General features: G+C 41.2%; 6 protein-coding genes across 6 annotated transcripts; 3 read left to right on the top strand and 3 right to left on the bottom strand.

Moving 5' to 3' along the window:
- Positions 1 to 45: 45 nt before the first annotated feature.
- Positions 46 to 2,802, bottom strand: BDF20DRAFT_838687 (uncharacterized protein; the record flags this gene model as incomplete). The annotated part of the gene is made up of 1 exon (XM_053079194.1): positions 46 to 2,802. The coding sequence occupies one exon, from the start codon at positions 2,800 to 2,802 to the stop codon at positions 46 to 48; it is 2,757 nt and encodes a 918-aa protein (XP_052932996.1).
- Positions 2,803 to 3,278: 476 nt separating this feature from the next.
- BDF20DRAFT_890544 (eukaryotic integral membrane protein-domain-containing protein) lies at positions 3,279 to 5,333 on the bottom strand. Its single transcript, XM_053082202.1, has 7 exons — positions 4,963 to 5,333; positions 4,832 to 4,892; positions 4,556 to 4,722; positions 4,359 to 4,479; positions 4,077 to 4,270; positions 3,827 to 3,979; positions 3,279 to 3,728 (listed from the first exon to the last, which is right to left on the bottom strand). Exons 1-7 carry the CDS (start codon positions 5,133 to 5,135, stop codon positions 3,479 to 3,481), a joined length of 1,119 nt encoding a protein of 372 aa, XP_052932995.1. The 5' UTR covers positions 5,136 to 5,333; the 3' UTR covers positions 3,279 to 3,478.
- A 1,217-nt stretch (positions 5,334 to 6,550) lies between these two features.
- BDF20DRAFT_838685 (uncharacterized protein) lies at positions 6,551 to 9,356 on the top strand (the record flags this gene model as incomplete). The annotated part of the gene is made up of 2 exons (XM_053079193.1): positions 6,551 to 7,030; positions 7,131 to 9,356. 2 exons carry the CDS (start codon positions 6,551 to 6,553, stop codon positions 9,354 to 9,356), a joined length of 2,706 nt encoding a protein of 901 aa, XP_052932994.1.
- A 1,290-nt stretch (positions 9,357 to 10,646) lies between these two features.
- On the bottom strand, positions 10,647 to 11,466 carry BDF20DRAFT_838684 (uncharacterized protein; the record flags this gene model as incomplete). Its single annotated transcript, XM_053079192.1, has 3 exons — positions 10,647 to 10,927; positions 11,108 to 11,251; positions 11,442 to 11,466. 3 exons carry the CDS (start codon positions 11,464 to 11,466, stop codon positions 10,647 to 10,649), a joined length of 450 nt encoding a protein of 149 aa, XP_052932993.1.
- A 786-nt stretch (positions 11,467 to 12,252) lies between these two features.
- On the top strand, positions 12,253 to 13,999 carry BDF20DRAFT_890521 (mitochondrial carrier domain-containing protein). The gene is made up of 7 exons (XM_053082201.1): positions 12,253 to 12,332; positions 12,401 to 12,478; positions 12,547 to 12,628; positions 12,737 to 12,968; positions 13,080 to 13,247; positions 13,324 to 13,502; positions 13,583 to 13,999. The coding sequence occupies exons 1-7, from the start codon at positions 12,311 to 12,313 to the stop codon at positions 13,704 to 13,706; spliced, it is 885 nt and encodes a 294-aa protein (XP_052932992.1). The 5' UTR covers positions 12,253 to 12,310; the 3' UTR covers positions 13,707 to 13,999.
- Positions 14,000 to 14,030: 31 nt separating this feature from the next.
- Positions 14,031 to 14,927, top strand: BDF20DRAFT_916134 (uncharacterized protein; the record flags this gene model as incomplete). The annotated part of the gene is made up of 3 exons (XM_053084412.1): positions 14,031 to 14,179; positions 14,261 to 14,357; positions 14,430 to 14,927. The coding sequence occupies 3 exons, from the start codon at positions 14,031 to 14,033 to the stop codon at positions 14,925 to 14,927; spliced, it is 744 nt and encodes a 247-aa protein (XP_052932991.1).
- Between the last annotated feature and the right edge of the window lie 9 nt (positions 14,928 to 14,936).

The following is a 14,936-nucleotide window of genomic DNA, read 5'->3' as shown; positions in this document are numbered from 1 at the left end:
AATGAGACACACTCAAGGACAAAAAGGTGCCCCCCTCCCGCGCCGTTACTTTATTTTTGACTGTATCAGCTTCAATTTTGACTTTAACTCATTGTTCAAGGGTATTTTCTTTTCGAGTCTCATTTCCTTCATGATGAGATATCTCGCCAAGACATACTTGCGTTGACGCAACAAAGCATTCACAATGGGGAGATAATGGTCCGCTGTCAACGTCACCAAGGAACCGTAATCCTTTTCCAAACACTTTAGATAGTCATGGGCTTTTGAGATTTTGCCCTTGGCTGCAAAGTGCTGCACCAATTTCGCATAAATAGTCTCTCGAGGTGTGAAGCCTTTGGATTGCATCAACTTGAATAATCTGCGAGCGTACATGAGTTGGGAAGCTGGTATAGCCGTCGTCGTCGTCGTCGTAGAGGAAGGGGGTGGTAAACAGGCATCCATCAATGTTTCATAGGTGATGACATTGGCCCTGATGGGTTTGTTGCTTTCGGTAGGGAAAAGCGCGCCTCGGTCATTCTGAAGAAAAATATGGGCGGCTCTTTCCACCCCTTCTGTATCGATGATGTGGGCAAGCACAAGATTGTTTAAAAAGATGTCGTTTTCGCGTTGGTTTTGGTGTTTCTTGGGTGACGAGGAAGAGGAGGAGGAAGAGGAGGAGGAAGAGGAGGAGGAAGAGGAGGAGGATGGAGGGAGCAACATGTCTGATAACCGCTGGTATAATGTCGTCTTTAATTGTGCATCTTTGGTCATACTGGCTAAAGTCCTCAGAGTGGATGCATCGGGCGCTACGTTGACTCTTTGCATGTGCTGTAAAATATCCAATATTTTATCCTGGCTGTGCTTATGACGGTTCTCATCGTCCTCTATCAAGCCTAAGGCACGCTGTTGTCGCTGCTCCAATTCCACAGTACGTATCAGCAAATTAAAGTCGTACACATCCGGCCCTTCCGTCAAGGTGGCTATTTGACGGAAGGCCCATTTCGCTAAATCCACTTTCTTGCTTGTCAGATACAACGCCAAGAGGGACGTCAGCCCTTCGTGGGTTAATCCCAATTTCAATTTCTCACTCTCTTTAAACACTTTTTCAAACAGGCGCAAATCAGCGGTGTGTGCACACAATCCGAAAAAAGCTCGCACCAGTAGTCGGGAAAGAGGTTGTGGTGCGGCTGGGATCAGGGGTAAGACTTCGGGATAGAACGCCCTTGCGCGCGCATAATCTCGAGCCTTCACTAATCCTCTAAAGACATGGATGGGCATGCCAAAAACGATCTGTCGCATGACGTCTGGATCGTCGACATGGGCCAGTGTGGAGGGCTGGCTGGGGTATAATTCTCTGCACTTTCTGTACAGGGTGAGCGCGTGGATGTGGTATTTGTTTTTGGCGAGTTGAATCACGAGGCGGTGATAAAGAGCGATGGGTAAATGGAGGGGAAAGTCGTGCAGTTTTTCGTAGACCTGGATCGCGGAGGGTATCTTCTTTTCCGCCAAATACGCTTGGATGAGCTTTTGGGCACAGATCTGCGTTCCTTCGTCATCGTGGACGCGAAGGGTATCCGCTAACAGTCGACGCGCTGCGTATCCTTGTCGCGTATAGATGCATTTATCGATGAGGTGGCGGAGAATGGTGTGAGCGTTGGGGAGTTTGTACTGCCTTTTGGCAAGATACACATGGCGCATCTCGTTGAGTCGCCATTCTGCATCGCAATCCTCTGCGAATAAGCTCAAGGCACGATCCAACATGGCAAGATCGTCGTTGCTCTTGTGATGGCCATGACTGAAATAGTTTGTGTTGCTGCCGTTGTTCTTGTTCTTGCTGTTGAGCTGGTGGTAGCGTCTCGTAGGCCGAAAACTCTTTTCGTTTTCTAACCAGGGTTGGTGTCGTTGGTTCATCTTTAAGAATGAAATGGCTTCGTCCAGCTGGTCAAGCGAGAGATGACACATCACGACGTAGCGCATCATTCTTCTCGACAACATAGCGTCCTGGGGGGACTGTTGCCGCATGTGATTCAGCCAGTAATAGATACGATCCAGCTGTTTGTCGCGTGAAAGAGCACCGATGACGGCTTCATACAGGCTCGGCCCGATCGTATACGAGCGCTGCGCCGATGTTTTCATGGTGTCTGTCCATTCTGTCAAGAGTTGATCCGCTGTTTGTGCCATGTCCAATTCTGCAGCCATACAAATCATGACCTCTCCGTCTGCGTGCCAACGAAAAGGAGCTTGTGGAAAAAGGCCTGCTTTCATGTCTTTTAATATGCGAAAGGCTTGGTACACATGGTTTTGATTGGCTGGTTCATCCGGATTGACGTTGGTGAATCGAGACAAAAAGACTTGAATATCACGATAGGTGATAGAGGAGAGACATTCTTTTTGTTGAGAAGAGGGGTTCGTCACTCCTTTCATAAGCTGATGGTATTGATCTAATAACCGTTTTCGACTTTCTCTTCTTCTCACTGTCTTACGAACGATGGAAGATGGATAATATGCATTGAGCGGATAAGAGGGTTGATATAATTCTTGTCGAAATGCTTCCACTAAGGTAAGTGGTCTATTCATTACCGATGTCTGTTCTTGTAGTTCTTGTTGTTTCGGAGTCTTGGTAGAAATAGCATGGGTTGTCAACGACCGTCGCGATGACAAGGATCGGATGGTGATGGTGGTGGGAGGAGACAGGTAGTCATGTGTTTTGGCTGATCGATGCAAGCAATCTCGACATAGTGTATACATTCTTTGTTGCTGTTGACGATAATGAGGCTGCTGTGCTGCGGTGAAGGCTCGAGAAACAAAAGAACGAAACGACATGACAACTTTCTATGAATGAAAACAAATGATGACTACAAATAATGGAAAACAGGGTATCTTATACGAGAAAGGCAGGCAGCAGTCAAAGAAGATAGAAATGAAATCTAGAGGCTGTCTTTTATCCCCTTCTTGTCTTTTTTCGCCCCCCTCTGTGCATTTCACAGGGTCTTTTCTTTTTTACTACTTTTTTTTCACTTTTTTTTCGTCCCTTCCACTCCTATGTTAAAATTCAAACTACGACAAATCGCTAGCAGGTAACCCTTTCATTTTTTTAAGCTTTTCAAGGGGGTTTTGTATGTCTTTACAAATAAATGGGTGTTGTTGCGATTTTAATGAATGCAGAAAGACTGTTTACAAAAAGGGGGGCGAGTGCGGTAAACCATTTTTTGATTTTTCCTCTCCATCTAGATTGGGTCTGTGCCATCACTGTCTCATAAAGGTTAAATCTGTCTCGATTGTCCCTGAAATCCTCTGTATTTTTTTTTTTTTTTTTTTTTTTCCACTTTGACGAGCAAACCATTCACATGCAAACGAGGCAAGAAAAAAAGAAAGTCACTCTTTTTTACTTTTTTCTTGCATTTTACATAATGTACATCGATATCATTTGCTTCCTGCAGGCACATTCATTTTAAAGAAAAAAAGGCTTTGTGTCTAAAGCTACAACAACAAGCATGATTTAATCTTTGTGGGTAGGAATGGTTACACTATTGAATGGCGTCATGACAGGTGATGATGGAGGTGATGATTTACTAATGCTTCCTGTCTCTGCGTCGAAAAGAATGGTTTCTGGTCGAGCTAATGAAGGTGCCTCGTGGGAGGTTGCTGCTGCTGCTGTTGTTGTGGCCGTTGATGAAGCAGCTTGGGATGCATTGTTGGATGATCCTTTGTGTGATAAACGCATATCCAATGCCTTTAATGCCAATGCTCTGTCATGTATAAATCATACAAAAAAAGTAAATAAACAGTAGCCAAATAGCAAGGTGATCCCATGTCTCTCTCTCTCTCTCTCTCTCCCCTCCTTTACCTTCTTCTTTCTGCTTCTGCACGCGCAGATCCAGGAATTGGATTTAATAAATTGCCTAATTCTACATCATGATAGGATCGTGGTCCTGGTCTACATAGTCTGAATTTCACCAAAATACCATAGACGGTATTGGAGATCAACAAGACAATGGGACTATAGAAAAGAAAGGAGTGTGTTGTTTAGTTTCATTCCCGTCTATCCACTCGTTCACAGAGCCCCCCCCCACCTCCTTAAAAAGATCACACTTTACTGTAAAAACTCTGGGAAAAAGGTTTGAATGGCAAAGGCTTCACTACGATCACCCTGAAGACCGTCTTGGTATTTGAAAAAACGAATATAAACCCAAGCCACGAGCCAGCCAAGATTGACAAGGTTATAAAAGACCATGGCTTTGAACAAGACAAGGCTTAGAATACTGACGAGAGTGGCTACACCCAGCAGATTCTACAAAACATGATCAATGATCCATAGATAAGAAGTGAGCAAGGGCTGGGTCAAAAGGGGCATGCCCTCTCTTGTTTTTCTAATTTACCTTGACACGTATGGATATTTTACCGCCCATGATGGCAATACGATACTCAGGTATTAAATGCTTAAAAGCTACTAAGAAGCCTGAAAACACGCCAGCCATGCCATTGATTTGAAGTTGATATCTATTATACAAAGCGTCATTAGTAGGAGCCTATACTCTATTCGATCGAGCTCCCCCTTTATCCTTTTCCACTTTACAAATAGGCATCGTTTGCTGACAGATAATAAGTAAGCAGTATCGCCACCCAAGTGATCACGTTGGTTGTCAAACCCACCACCACTATAAATTTCAGTAATTCTTTGGATCCCCAAACTCTTTCCAAGTATTTTCCGCAAAACAGAATAACTACTAAACTGAAGAGGAGCTAAATGGAGGGGAATGGCGGGATGAGAAAGGGGAAGGCGTCAATGTCTTGTTTTTCACGGATGGACGATGGAGGTAGTCCTCTCTGATGTATGTTTTTTTTTGTTTACCGATAATAGATTATCTTCGTATAAAAAAGCGGTCAACAAAGTCCATGGTGCGTAAAAGGCACTGCCAATAGAAAGGGTGATGGAATTAACAAACTGAAGTAAAGAAATAAAAGCTGTTCTTCTACACATACAATCCGGGTATTAAGCCAATAAATGGGCATATATTTAAGGGTATTGTATCGATGTCTGCTTCTGATCGTAATCTGTACACATAAATATAGGCAGCCAGGGAGAAACTGATGACGGCTGTCATTAACGATTTTGTTAAAGGTGGCACATTGGCTATGATTGTTTTTATTGCCATTTCTCTTTTTATCGACGGATGCAAAGAAACGGGAAAACAGAAAAGAGATAAATTTTTCTTTTGGGAAAGGGGCCCAATGAGATTTTACACCCAAATAGTCATCAGGCAGAGTAAAATGGGGTGCAGTTGAAAAGAAAAGGAAGAGAAAAAGAACGCGTTCTAAAGGCTCACGTGATTCAAAATTAAAATTGAGATGACTTTTTTTTTTTTTTTTTTTTTTACAGGAAAAGGGCATTTGGATCGGCAATCAAAAATGCTACGTCTTTCAAACCTTAAAAAAAAAATAAAAAATCATTTGAAACCTGTTGGTTTCTTTTAATCAAAAAAAAAAAAAAATAAAATTTGTCCCCCCCGTTTCCTCCTCCCACTTTCTCCCCGCCCCGGTTCCTCTAGATTCTTTTTAACAACAACAAATATACTTCCACCCCCAAAACAAAAAAAAATGAAAAAAATAAGAAAAAGAGATGGCTCTTTTTTTCTTTTTTTTCTATTTTTTCTTCTTTTTTCCTGGTTTTTTCATAGTTGATTTGCTTTTTCACTCTTTCTCTCTTTTTTTTTTTTTTTTTTAATTTTTTTTTCCCTATACTTTCCCTTGCTTTTTGACCCTAACTACAAGCTATCTTTTTTGTCCTATTTAACATTTATATACAATGTCCATGTCCCAGCCTGCGACAGTGACTAGTAATCAAACAACTGCCTCGACGACAACGACGACGACGACTGCTATAACAGCACAGCCACAACAGCAACAGCAACAACAGCAACAACAACAACCCTACTCCACCTCAGCAGTGATTCAAAAGTTGACGACTGTAAATGAACAAGCATGGTTAACTTTAGGTAAAGTATATAAATAGTCTCTACTTGGGGGTTTTTTTATATCATGTCATTTTTTATATTAAAAAAACTGGGCAGAGAAACGTGGGCTTAAAGGGTGAAGAAAAAAAAAAAAAGAAAAGAAAAAATAGAGTCATGAGAATTTTTTCTCTTTTTTTTTTTTTTTTCTTTTTTTTTTTATTCTGTGCATATACATGTATGTATTTTACCATGTTGAACAAGCCCGTGTGTGTGTGTGTGTGTGTGTGTGTGTGTGTGTGTGCGTGTGTCTATGTGCGTGTGTTGCAGGAGACATAATTGAAGCACAGCTAAAAAAAGGGATAACCGGAGTTTGTCAAGGGGGTGTCGCAGGAAAAAAAGGAGTTGAAAAAAGGGGGGAGAGGAAAGAAGGAACCAAAAGTGGGTGAGACTATTGTGTATGACACTTGTAATCCGCTATTTTACTATATTTGGATTTACAATGTTCTGAACTTTAAACCTTATTTTTTTTTTTTTGGGTGTTGGAAAAACGCCACATCATCATCATCATTATTATGATCCCTATCCTGACTCCCCGTTTCCCTCCCCCCCCCCTTTTCATGACATTGATAGGCAATCTAGCGGAGATGATGGCGGATTGGGAAAGAGCGATGAATTCATATAAATCGGCTCTACGACATAATCCTTACTCTATACCAGCATTATCTCATATTGCCTCCTTATGTAGAGGAAGAGAAATGTTTGCAAAGGCTGTAGAATACTTTAAACGTATTCTAGCCATACAGGAGAAAAACGGCGAAACATGGAGCGCACTGGGACATTGTTACTTGATGATGGATAACTTGCAAGAAGCCTACCAAGCTTATCAACAAGCTTTATATCATTTACAAAATCCCAATGATCCCAAATTATGGTACGGCATCGGTATTCTTTACGACCGTTATGGTTCTATTGAGCATGCCGAAGAGGCATTTTCAGCTGTCATGAGAATGGATCCTCAATTTGAAAAGGCCAATGAAGTGTATTTCAGACTAGGCATTATCTATAAGCAGCAACAGAAGTATGATTTATCATTACAGGTAAGAGACAATGAGGGAGGGGGGGAGGTGCTTGGAGAACGGTGCATGAGTCCGAGGGTTTTTTTTTTTTTTTCTAAACGTACATACCTTTTTCTTTTAGTGCTTTCGTTATATTTTGCATAATCCTCCTAAACCTTTGACAGAAATCGACATCTGGTTTCAGACAGGACATGTGTATGAACAACAAAAGGAATATGAATCAGCAAAAGAAGCGTATGAACGTGTATTAACCGAAAACGCAGATCATGCTAAAGTACTTCAGCAATTGGGTTGGCTGTATCATCAGCAAAACACGTCCTTTTCAAACCAATCCACAGCTATTCAGTACTTGACAAGATCCCTGAAAGCAGACAGTACAGATGCACAATCGTGGTATCTTTTGGGAAGATGTTATATGGTCGAGCAAAACTACAACAAAGCGTATGAAGCCTATCAACAAGCCGTTTACCGTGATGCACGTAATCCTACGTTTTGGTGTTCGATTGGTGTATTGTATTATCAAATCAATCAATATAGAGATGCTTTGGATGCTTATAGTCGTGCTATCCGACTGAATCCTTACATCAGCGAGGTATGGTATGACTTGGGAACATTGTACGAATCATGCAACAACCAAGTGCAAGACGCCTTGGATGCCTACCAAAGAGCGGCCGAGTTGGATCCATCCAATCCTCATATTCGACAGAGGTTAGAATTGTTACGAAAATCGAGTGCCAATCAGCATGGTCATGGAGCGTCCGCTGCTACTACGAATGTGGCAACTACCCCCGTACCACAAGATGTTCATAATCCATATCAGTATCAAACCAATAGCTCCCGTGGGCAGCCCCCTCATCCATCTCAGCCACCACCACCACCACCACCACCAGCATCAGCATCAGCGCCTGTACCACCACACCCTCCAACGAGTGGGGCTGCAGCCCATCCATCGGCTGCTGCAGCTCCTCCTCCTCCTCCTCTTCCTCCATCGTCATCCACACAGGGAAACTATCTACATCAACAACCTCCTCCGTCGTTGCCGCCTCATTCCTCACAGCAACCACCGATCACTCGTGATTTACCTTTATTACCACCCAATCACCACCGTCCAAAGTCTCCCGTTTTATCACCTTATCAACACAACACAAACTCACCTCATCCTTATCGACAGTCCTCCCCTCGTCTGAATCAGAGTCATAGCAGTAGTAGTCACGGACCGATGAGGGACGTTCGTATACCGGATATATTGAACAATGGGAGCCCATTCCATCACAACAACAGAGCGCCAACACCTTCAGACCGTCCTGTATTGAATCCCATGCGCCACTACGATAACAGCAACAACAACAACAACAACAACAACAGTAGTAGTCATCATGCGAATACGAACAGCAATCGGTCTTCACCCATGTTTCAACATCCTTCACCTTTAACAGCTCCTCAGAACAACAAAATGCCCTTCATTGCTCGCTCCCCTGTGCCTACCAAATCATCACCAAGGACTCCGGCACGCGCCCCGCCATTCACCGTATCAGGATCCACAGCCACAGCCACAGCAGCACCAGCACCAGCACCAGCACCAGCATCCTTACCTCCTCCTCCTCCTTCTCATCATGGCCCTCCCTACCCTTATTATCAACATCAGCCACCCTATTCACCGCGTGCTCCTCCTCCTCCTCCACCACCGCCTTCGAATTATACCTATGACACCACCTCTTCACCACGTACTACACCCACGAGCCATCCATCGACGGCCGCTCACCCCAATGAACCGTTGAGAAGAACTTCTATTTTATTTGATCCTCATCACGATGCCATGACCCAACCCACTGCTTCCCCGAGAATGATCACCACCAGTAGGCCCACATCCACACCCACGCCCACGCTAGCACCTGCACCCGCACCCGCACCCGCAACATCAGCGCCAGGACCTACTCCTCCACCTCCGCCCTCCACCGCTTTCAAACGTGAACTCCCTTTGCCTTATCAACCACATCAAAGACAGGGTTCTACTACGTCTTCTACATCTATACCTTCCATCATCCAACCCACCCACCACCACCACCACCCTAACAATAAAAGTATGACAAGTCCTATTGAAACCAGTGCAGCAGATACTTTAATGAGCATGTCTCAACAAAAATCAGGAGCCACTCCTTCTTTGTCATCTACCTCGTCTTCCTCAAAGCGATTATTATTAGAAATGGCAGATGATGATGACGATCAGCAGCAGCAACAGCAGCAGCAGCAGCAACAAGAAATGATAAAAAAGCCACGCTTATCCACCGCATCCGACAATAGTAATAATAGTGCTAAAAATGGCAGCTTGGCTGTCTTGACCACTTGAATCCATTGAATAAAGACAAAAAACCCCTCTCTCTCCATCTCTCTCATGTATATAATTTCTGTGGTCCAATGCTTTGTGACCCCCTCCTCCCCCCCCCAACCTTGCAGTACAATAGGTGTAACATGGAAGGGGGATAAGAAAAAAAAAAGGGGGGGGGGAGGGGTGAAACCCGTGTCATTGGAAAGAAACACGCAGACAAAAACGCATATCGCTTGTTTTGGTAACACAATATAAAAAAGCTTCGGTCGTACACAATCACACCCAAAAAAGACAGTTACAAAAACTCGGGAAAACGACCCGAAAATTATCTTGATTGAAATAGGGTTTTCCTTTTTGCACAAAAAAAGAAAAAAGAGATTTCTCTTCTCAAGATATGTGTAACAATGATGGAGGGAAAAAAAAAAAAAAAAAAGTTTATTCCATTGCACACATCTACAAAGACACACAAAAAGGATAGGCATTGTCTCTTTTTCACAGAAACGTTGATTTTTGAAACTACTAAAAACGGTTTGGGCTGATTTTCCGTTTAAAATACGCGTTTATCCTTTTTTGTGTATTGGATCAAAAAGGCGAAAAAAAAAAGTCTTTACATCACCCACCTGTAGCGTAGCATTTTTCTCTTTTCGAACCACAACCACCGCTCCCCCCCATAAAACCATGCTATGAATAGGATGACTAAAACAAATAAATTTGGGGGGGGGGGAGGAGGACGCGGTCTATAAATATGCAATGGAAATCTATTTTACAAAAACCATCAAGATTGAATGTAAATCAATCTACTCTAAACTTGTCTCTTTTGACGAGAAGATCAGAAAAAAAGAAGAAAAAAACGGAGGCATGATTTGATCATTTTTTATATCATCATTTACAATTAAAAAAAAAAAAAAAAAAAAAGATTAAAAAATTGAATGCATATGATTTCAAACACTAGTGAAAAAAAAATCAAACCAGTTTTTTTTCTGGCATTTAACCGTTCATAAAAAGGTCATCTCCCGAGTTTTCTTTCTTATAATAACCGCAAAGCAGGTTTCATATGTTGACTATGTATATTTAAAAAAAATTGCGGCATAATGTTGAATGTATGATTTCATTTATTGGGGGGGGTGTAAGGGGTAGTCAATGGGGGGAGGGAGAAGAGTGTGGAAAAAGGTACAACGAAGAATTGGGGGGAGGGTCCAGAAACAATTACAACAACAACAAGACTTTTTTTTTTCCCGGAATCATCGCCGGTTTCAAATGCGCACTAAGAAGAAAAAAAAAAATCCAAAAAGAATATGAAACATCTTTTTTTCACTCGTCATGCGAAAACTCTGTTCCATCGACCTCGTACAAGCGAACAAAAATGTCGACTCTCTTTTTTAAATTTTTCTTTTTCCGAAAATGGCACGTTCTCTTTGTGGAAACTTTCATTCTGACGGATAGCAAATCATTTATCAGCAAAGAGAAATATAAAACAGCAATATGGATGAAACTCTGGATCATGTTTGTTCGTTGACGTACATAGCAAGTCATTCTTCGTCTTGAGTACCATCCAAGTACAAACATAAACGGATGACTGGCCATTCTTAGTACTACATGTTGACCAAAAAAAAAATAAAAAAAAATAAAATAAAAATAAAAGTCACCCCAGATCGCGGTAAGGACGACATGCTTAGTTGATGTTTTATCAGATGAGTATGCGTTTTAGCCTGAATACGTTATTTTCTTTTTCCCCCCTTTCCTGGTATTTCCATATTAAGAAAAGACGCTACATTTTGAGTTTCTTGCTTCGGGAATTTTGCCAGTACGCTGGATAAGGTGAACAAGTCGGGTCCCTTTTGCTCTTCTTTGTTTCACAGAGTGTTGAAAAAGGAAATTGGCTTGATGGATCATCCATGTCCTCAAATGAACAACATCTTGTTGACAACAACAGCAAAAAAATAATTAAAAAATAAATTGGGGGTTTCTTTGAATTTCCTCTAAATGAAGGTGAAACAAGGCATTACTGCTTGCATAAAAACCGCACCTCCCAAGTTTCGAGAGTAAAATACGAATACTCTGATGACATGATTCTGTTGGCTTGAATACAGCTTCGTCTTTCCTTACCTATCATCAAAGTAGAAACATCCATCTATCTTTAGAATGTCGTCGCGTTCCTGACTGTTTTTATTTAAGACAGCCTCACTCTTTAGTATACCTCCTATGGATAGCGTACATTGTATAGAATTAAATCGGATAGCAATGGACTTTTAGCATCTAAAAAGGCATGATTCACCTAACGAAGCAACATGAGTCGTTTGTAAGCATTCATCAAAAACTGGATTTGTCTGCATTTTTTTGAAATGTGAGAATGATTCAACGATCTATACGTTCTGTTCATTACAAGTGAACACAGACACATGTGGTTTCAGGTGTTCATGTCCTATTTTGGAGATATGAGGGGGGAAAAAAAAAGAACTTTTCCAGATAGTTTTTTTCCAATAAGATTCAACGTCTTTTACCTCCACCACTATAGAAACAAACATGCCTTAGAAACGTCACCCTTCTTCATGATGACAACATTGCAAAGGCATGTTGTTTTCTGAATGACTTGTAAACTCGATCTTTGACCTACTTTCCTTTTCTTTTGTCTTTGAGTCATTTGAATGTCGCAATAAAAAACCAGAGAATTCATGATGGGGGGAAACGAACATCTTTTTATACAAATTAGGCAATCTCCAGAGCCTTTGAAAAAATGTGGAGTGATTCATTGAAAGGATAGATTGACAGTGAGAGCGGGGGAAGAATATTTTTTTGCTGAGAGATAATCTTTTTTTTTTTTTTTTTTTTTTTTTCAGGGTCAAATTGCCTTAATTTATATTCTCCCCTTTTCTCTTTTTTTTTTTTTTTTTTTTTTTTTTTTTTTTCTTCTTCTTTTGTCCCCTTTTTTTATCCTCCCCTGACTTTTATTAAAAACTCTTTTTTCCACAAAGCCAATGTCTGAAGCAACTCAAAAGCGTAAATGCATAGTTATGCTCTCGTCGTTCACAGAATTAAACACACTGACTACTATTTTACAATAATAGCTCTTCCTTTTGGATTTCAATTTTTGGCAGGCGCCATTGCTGGTGTCTCTGAAATTCTAGTCATGTATCCTTTAGATGGTAAAAAGTGTCGCTCTTTTTTAATTTTCATGATGGGAAGCATTATCATTTATTGTTTCCTTTATCAGTTGTCAAAACTAGAGCACAATTGAGTACGAGCGCGAATACTGGCATTGTCACCACATTTAAAAATATGATTAAAAATGAAGGGTAGGCTTTTTTCCTCTCTTTACCCCACATGAAAAAAAATCCCGCCTACGGGCTCTTAAATAGAGTAAAAAAAAAAAATGACTCACACTGTATCTTTCTTTTTGTTAGAGCGGCTTCTTTATATCGTGGTATTCTACCACCCATTATGGTAGAGGCTCCCAAGCGTGCTACTAAATTTGCTGCGAATGAACAATATACGTTGCTCTACAAGAAATTGTTTGGATTTGAAAAAGTGACACAATCCTTATCTATCTTGACCGGTGTCAGTGCTGGTGTAACTGAAGCTTTCATTATCGTGCCCTTTGAATTGGTCAAAGTGAGAATGCAAGATAAAGCCAATGTACGTAAATGGACATAGACACAAGATAAGGGGAAAACGTGTGCAGAACAAAAAAAGAAGAAAAAAATTTTAAGACTTTTTTTTTTTTTTTTTTTTTTCTTTTTTCCATAGGTGGGTAAATATAATGGTACAGTAGATACCATTCAAAAGATTGTCCGTGCAGAAGGAACGCTTGCTATGTTCAATGGCTTGGAAGCTACCATGTGGAGACATGCTGTATGGAACGGTGCTTATTTCGGTCTTATTTTCACAGTCAAGGATATGCTGCCTAAATCAAAGGTAAAAATGACAGACGCAACGAAACGAGAGAGACAGAACGCGATAAAACATACCTAACTCTGTTCATTTTTTCAAGGATGTCAATCAACAACGTATGACCAATTTCGCCGCTGGTACCCTCGGTGGTATCGTCGCCACTGCTATCAATACACCCTTCGATGTGGTAAAGACACGTATTCAAGGTTATAATGGCATTGGACCCAAAAAGTACAACTGGACTTTGCCTGCACTAGCTACTGTTGCAAAGGAAGAAGGGTAAGACACCTTTTGTTGTGGGGGGGGGGTTAGACAGTGGAGCAGCCCTTTACTCACAAAGACCTCTTCTTTTTTTTTAGTGTTGCTTCCTTATACCGTGGTTTCTTACCAAAAGTACTGAGATTAGGCCCTGGTGGCGGTATCCTTTTGGTCGTATTCGAAACCGTATCTTCTTTCATCAGAAAAAACATTTTGAAAGAGTAAAACAAACCCATATGGACTGAAATTAATTTTGTACTTATTATTTAACTATTATGCAACAAGGATTAGTGTTTCCATAGCCGTAAAAAAGCATTTTGGGAATAAACATCCATCTATAGACTTTTTTCTTATTATTTGACTCGATGTGTGCACAAAAGCTACTCTCACTCTTGTCTCAATAGATCAAAGAACCGTTGTTATCCATCACATTTAAAAAAATACACTTTTTGATCTCGTTCACATTGAAAAAGTGACTGGATGTTTTTTTTCCCCGCGCTTACATTTCCACCTTTTTTTATTTTATTCTTGTTGAACCAAAAAAAAATTATGTCTGCCATCAAAAGAAAGCGTGGCGAGATGTCTGATCAGGCAGATCAAGGACGATCCACTACCACGGCAGATGCTGAAGAACCTTATGATACAAGTTATCTCTCTCTAAGACCCACACAGTTCCCCACAGGCACACCTTTTGAATCGTGAGTACTTTTTTCTTTCTTCCCCTTGCATCGCACCCTCTCCCCCATAATGAAAGGAAATCGCTTACGACTCTATTAAAGTGAACGCGCAAGAAAATATTACTCTAAACTTTCTGATGAACGTCAGTTTCTCTTGCAATTAAGAAAACTTTGGGTGACCAAACTCACAGCGTTAAAGGTAGAAAAAATAACCAACAATTCCTTTCTAAAGAACACACCCGTTGCTCAAAACACAACTCATGCACGTTAGGAGGATCGCAAGTTTTTGCAAAGAATGAGAGAGGTGACTGAACACGATATAGAGGGCGTTCATTCACTGTTTCGACCAGCGCAAGACATGGATGACATTTCTTCAACTACCACCACTTGGCTTGAGGACGCACATGCTGCCGACGATCGACGAAAAGGGAAAGAAAAAGAATCCATGTCAGCTTACTCGACGTTTGTCGAACAAGAACTCCCGATCAAAGCGGGTGACAAGATTGTCGTGAAAGACCCAAACTTATTATCCATCCTTGCAGAGTTAGAGAGCCTCTATCCAGCAGCAGCAGCAGCAGCAGCAAGTACTCCATCCACTCAGACATCCACACAAACAAGCAATGATAAGCTGCCGTCTACAGATAATAAAACGGACGATGCAATAGTAGAGGAACTCATACATCATCCCTCTCCAGCAGAGAAAGAGAACGACGAAGACGAGCGAAGAGCTTTGAAACTTTTTCTCGAGCAATTTGGCGATTTACAGTAGTTTTTATTG

Source organism: Mycotypha africana, assembly GCF_025528875.1.
Source record: "Mycotypha africana strain NRRL 2978 chromosome Unknown BDF20scaffold_10, whole genome shotgun sequence".
Classification (NCBI taxonomy): Eukaryota; Fungi; Mucoromycota; class Mucoromycetes; order Mucorales; family Mycotyphaceae; genus Mycotypha; species Mycotypha africana.
The sequence above is the reverse complement of the archived record's forward strand: the minus strand, read 5'-3'. Positions and strand labels throughout refer to the sequence as shown.

Bases quoted from the DNA above. Each gene is read 5' to 3' on its own strand.
- BDF20DRAFT_890544 (XM_053082202.1), bottom strand. From the start codon at position 5,135: ATGGCAATAAAAACAATCATAGCCAATGTGCCACCTTTAACAAAATCG. The intron at 4,480-4,555 runs GTAAAGTGGAAA...TTTGTATAATAG, and splicing joins TCAGCAAACGATGCCTATTT to ATATCAACTTCAAATCAATG. The intron at 4,271-4,358 runs GTAAATTAGAAA...CATGTTTTGTAG, and splicing joins AAATATCCATACGTGTCAAG to AATCTGCTGGGTGTAGCCAC.
- BDF20DRAFT_890521 (XM_053082201.1), top strand. From the start codon at position 12,311: ATGTCTGAAGCAACTCAAAAGC. The intron at 12,333-12,400 runs GTAAATGCATAG...TTACAATAATAG, and splicing joins GTCTGAAGCAACTCAAAAGC to CTCTTCCTTTTGGATTTCAA. The intron at 13,248-13,323 runs GTAAAAATGACA...CATTTTTTCAAG, and splicing joins ATATGCTGCCTAAATCAAAG to GATGTCAATCAACAACGTAT.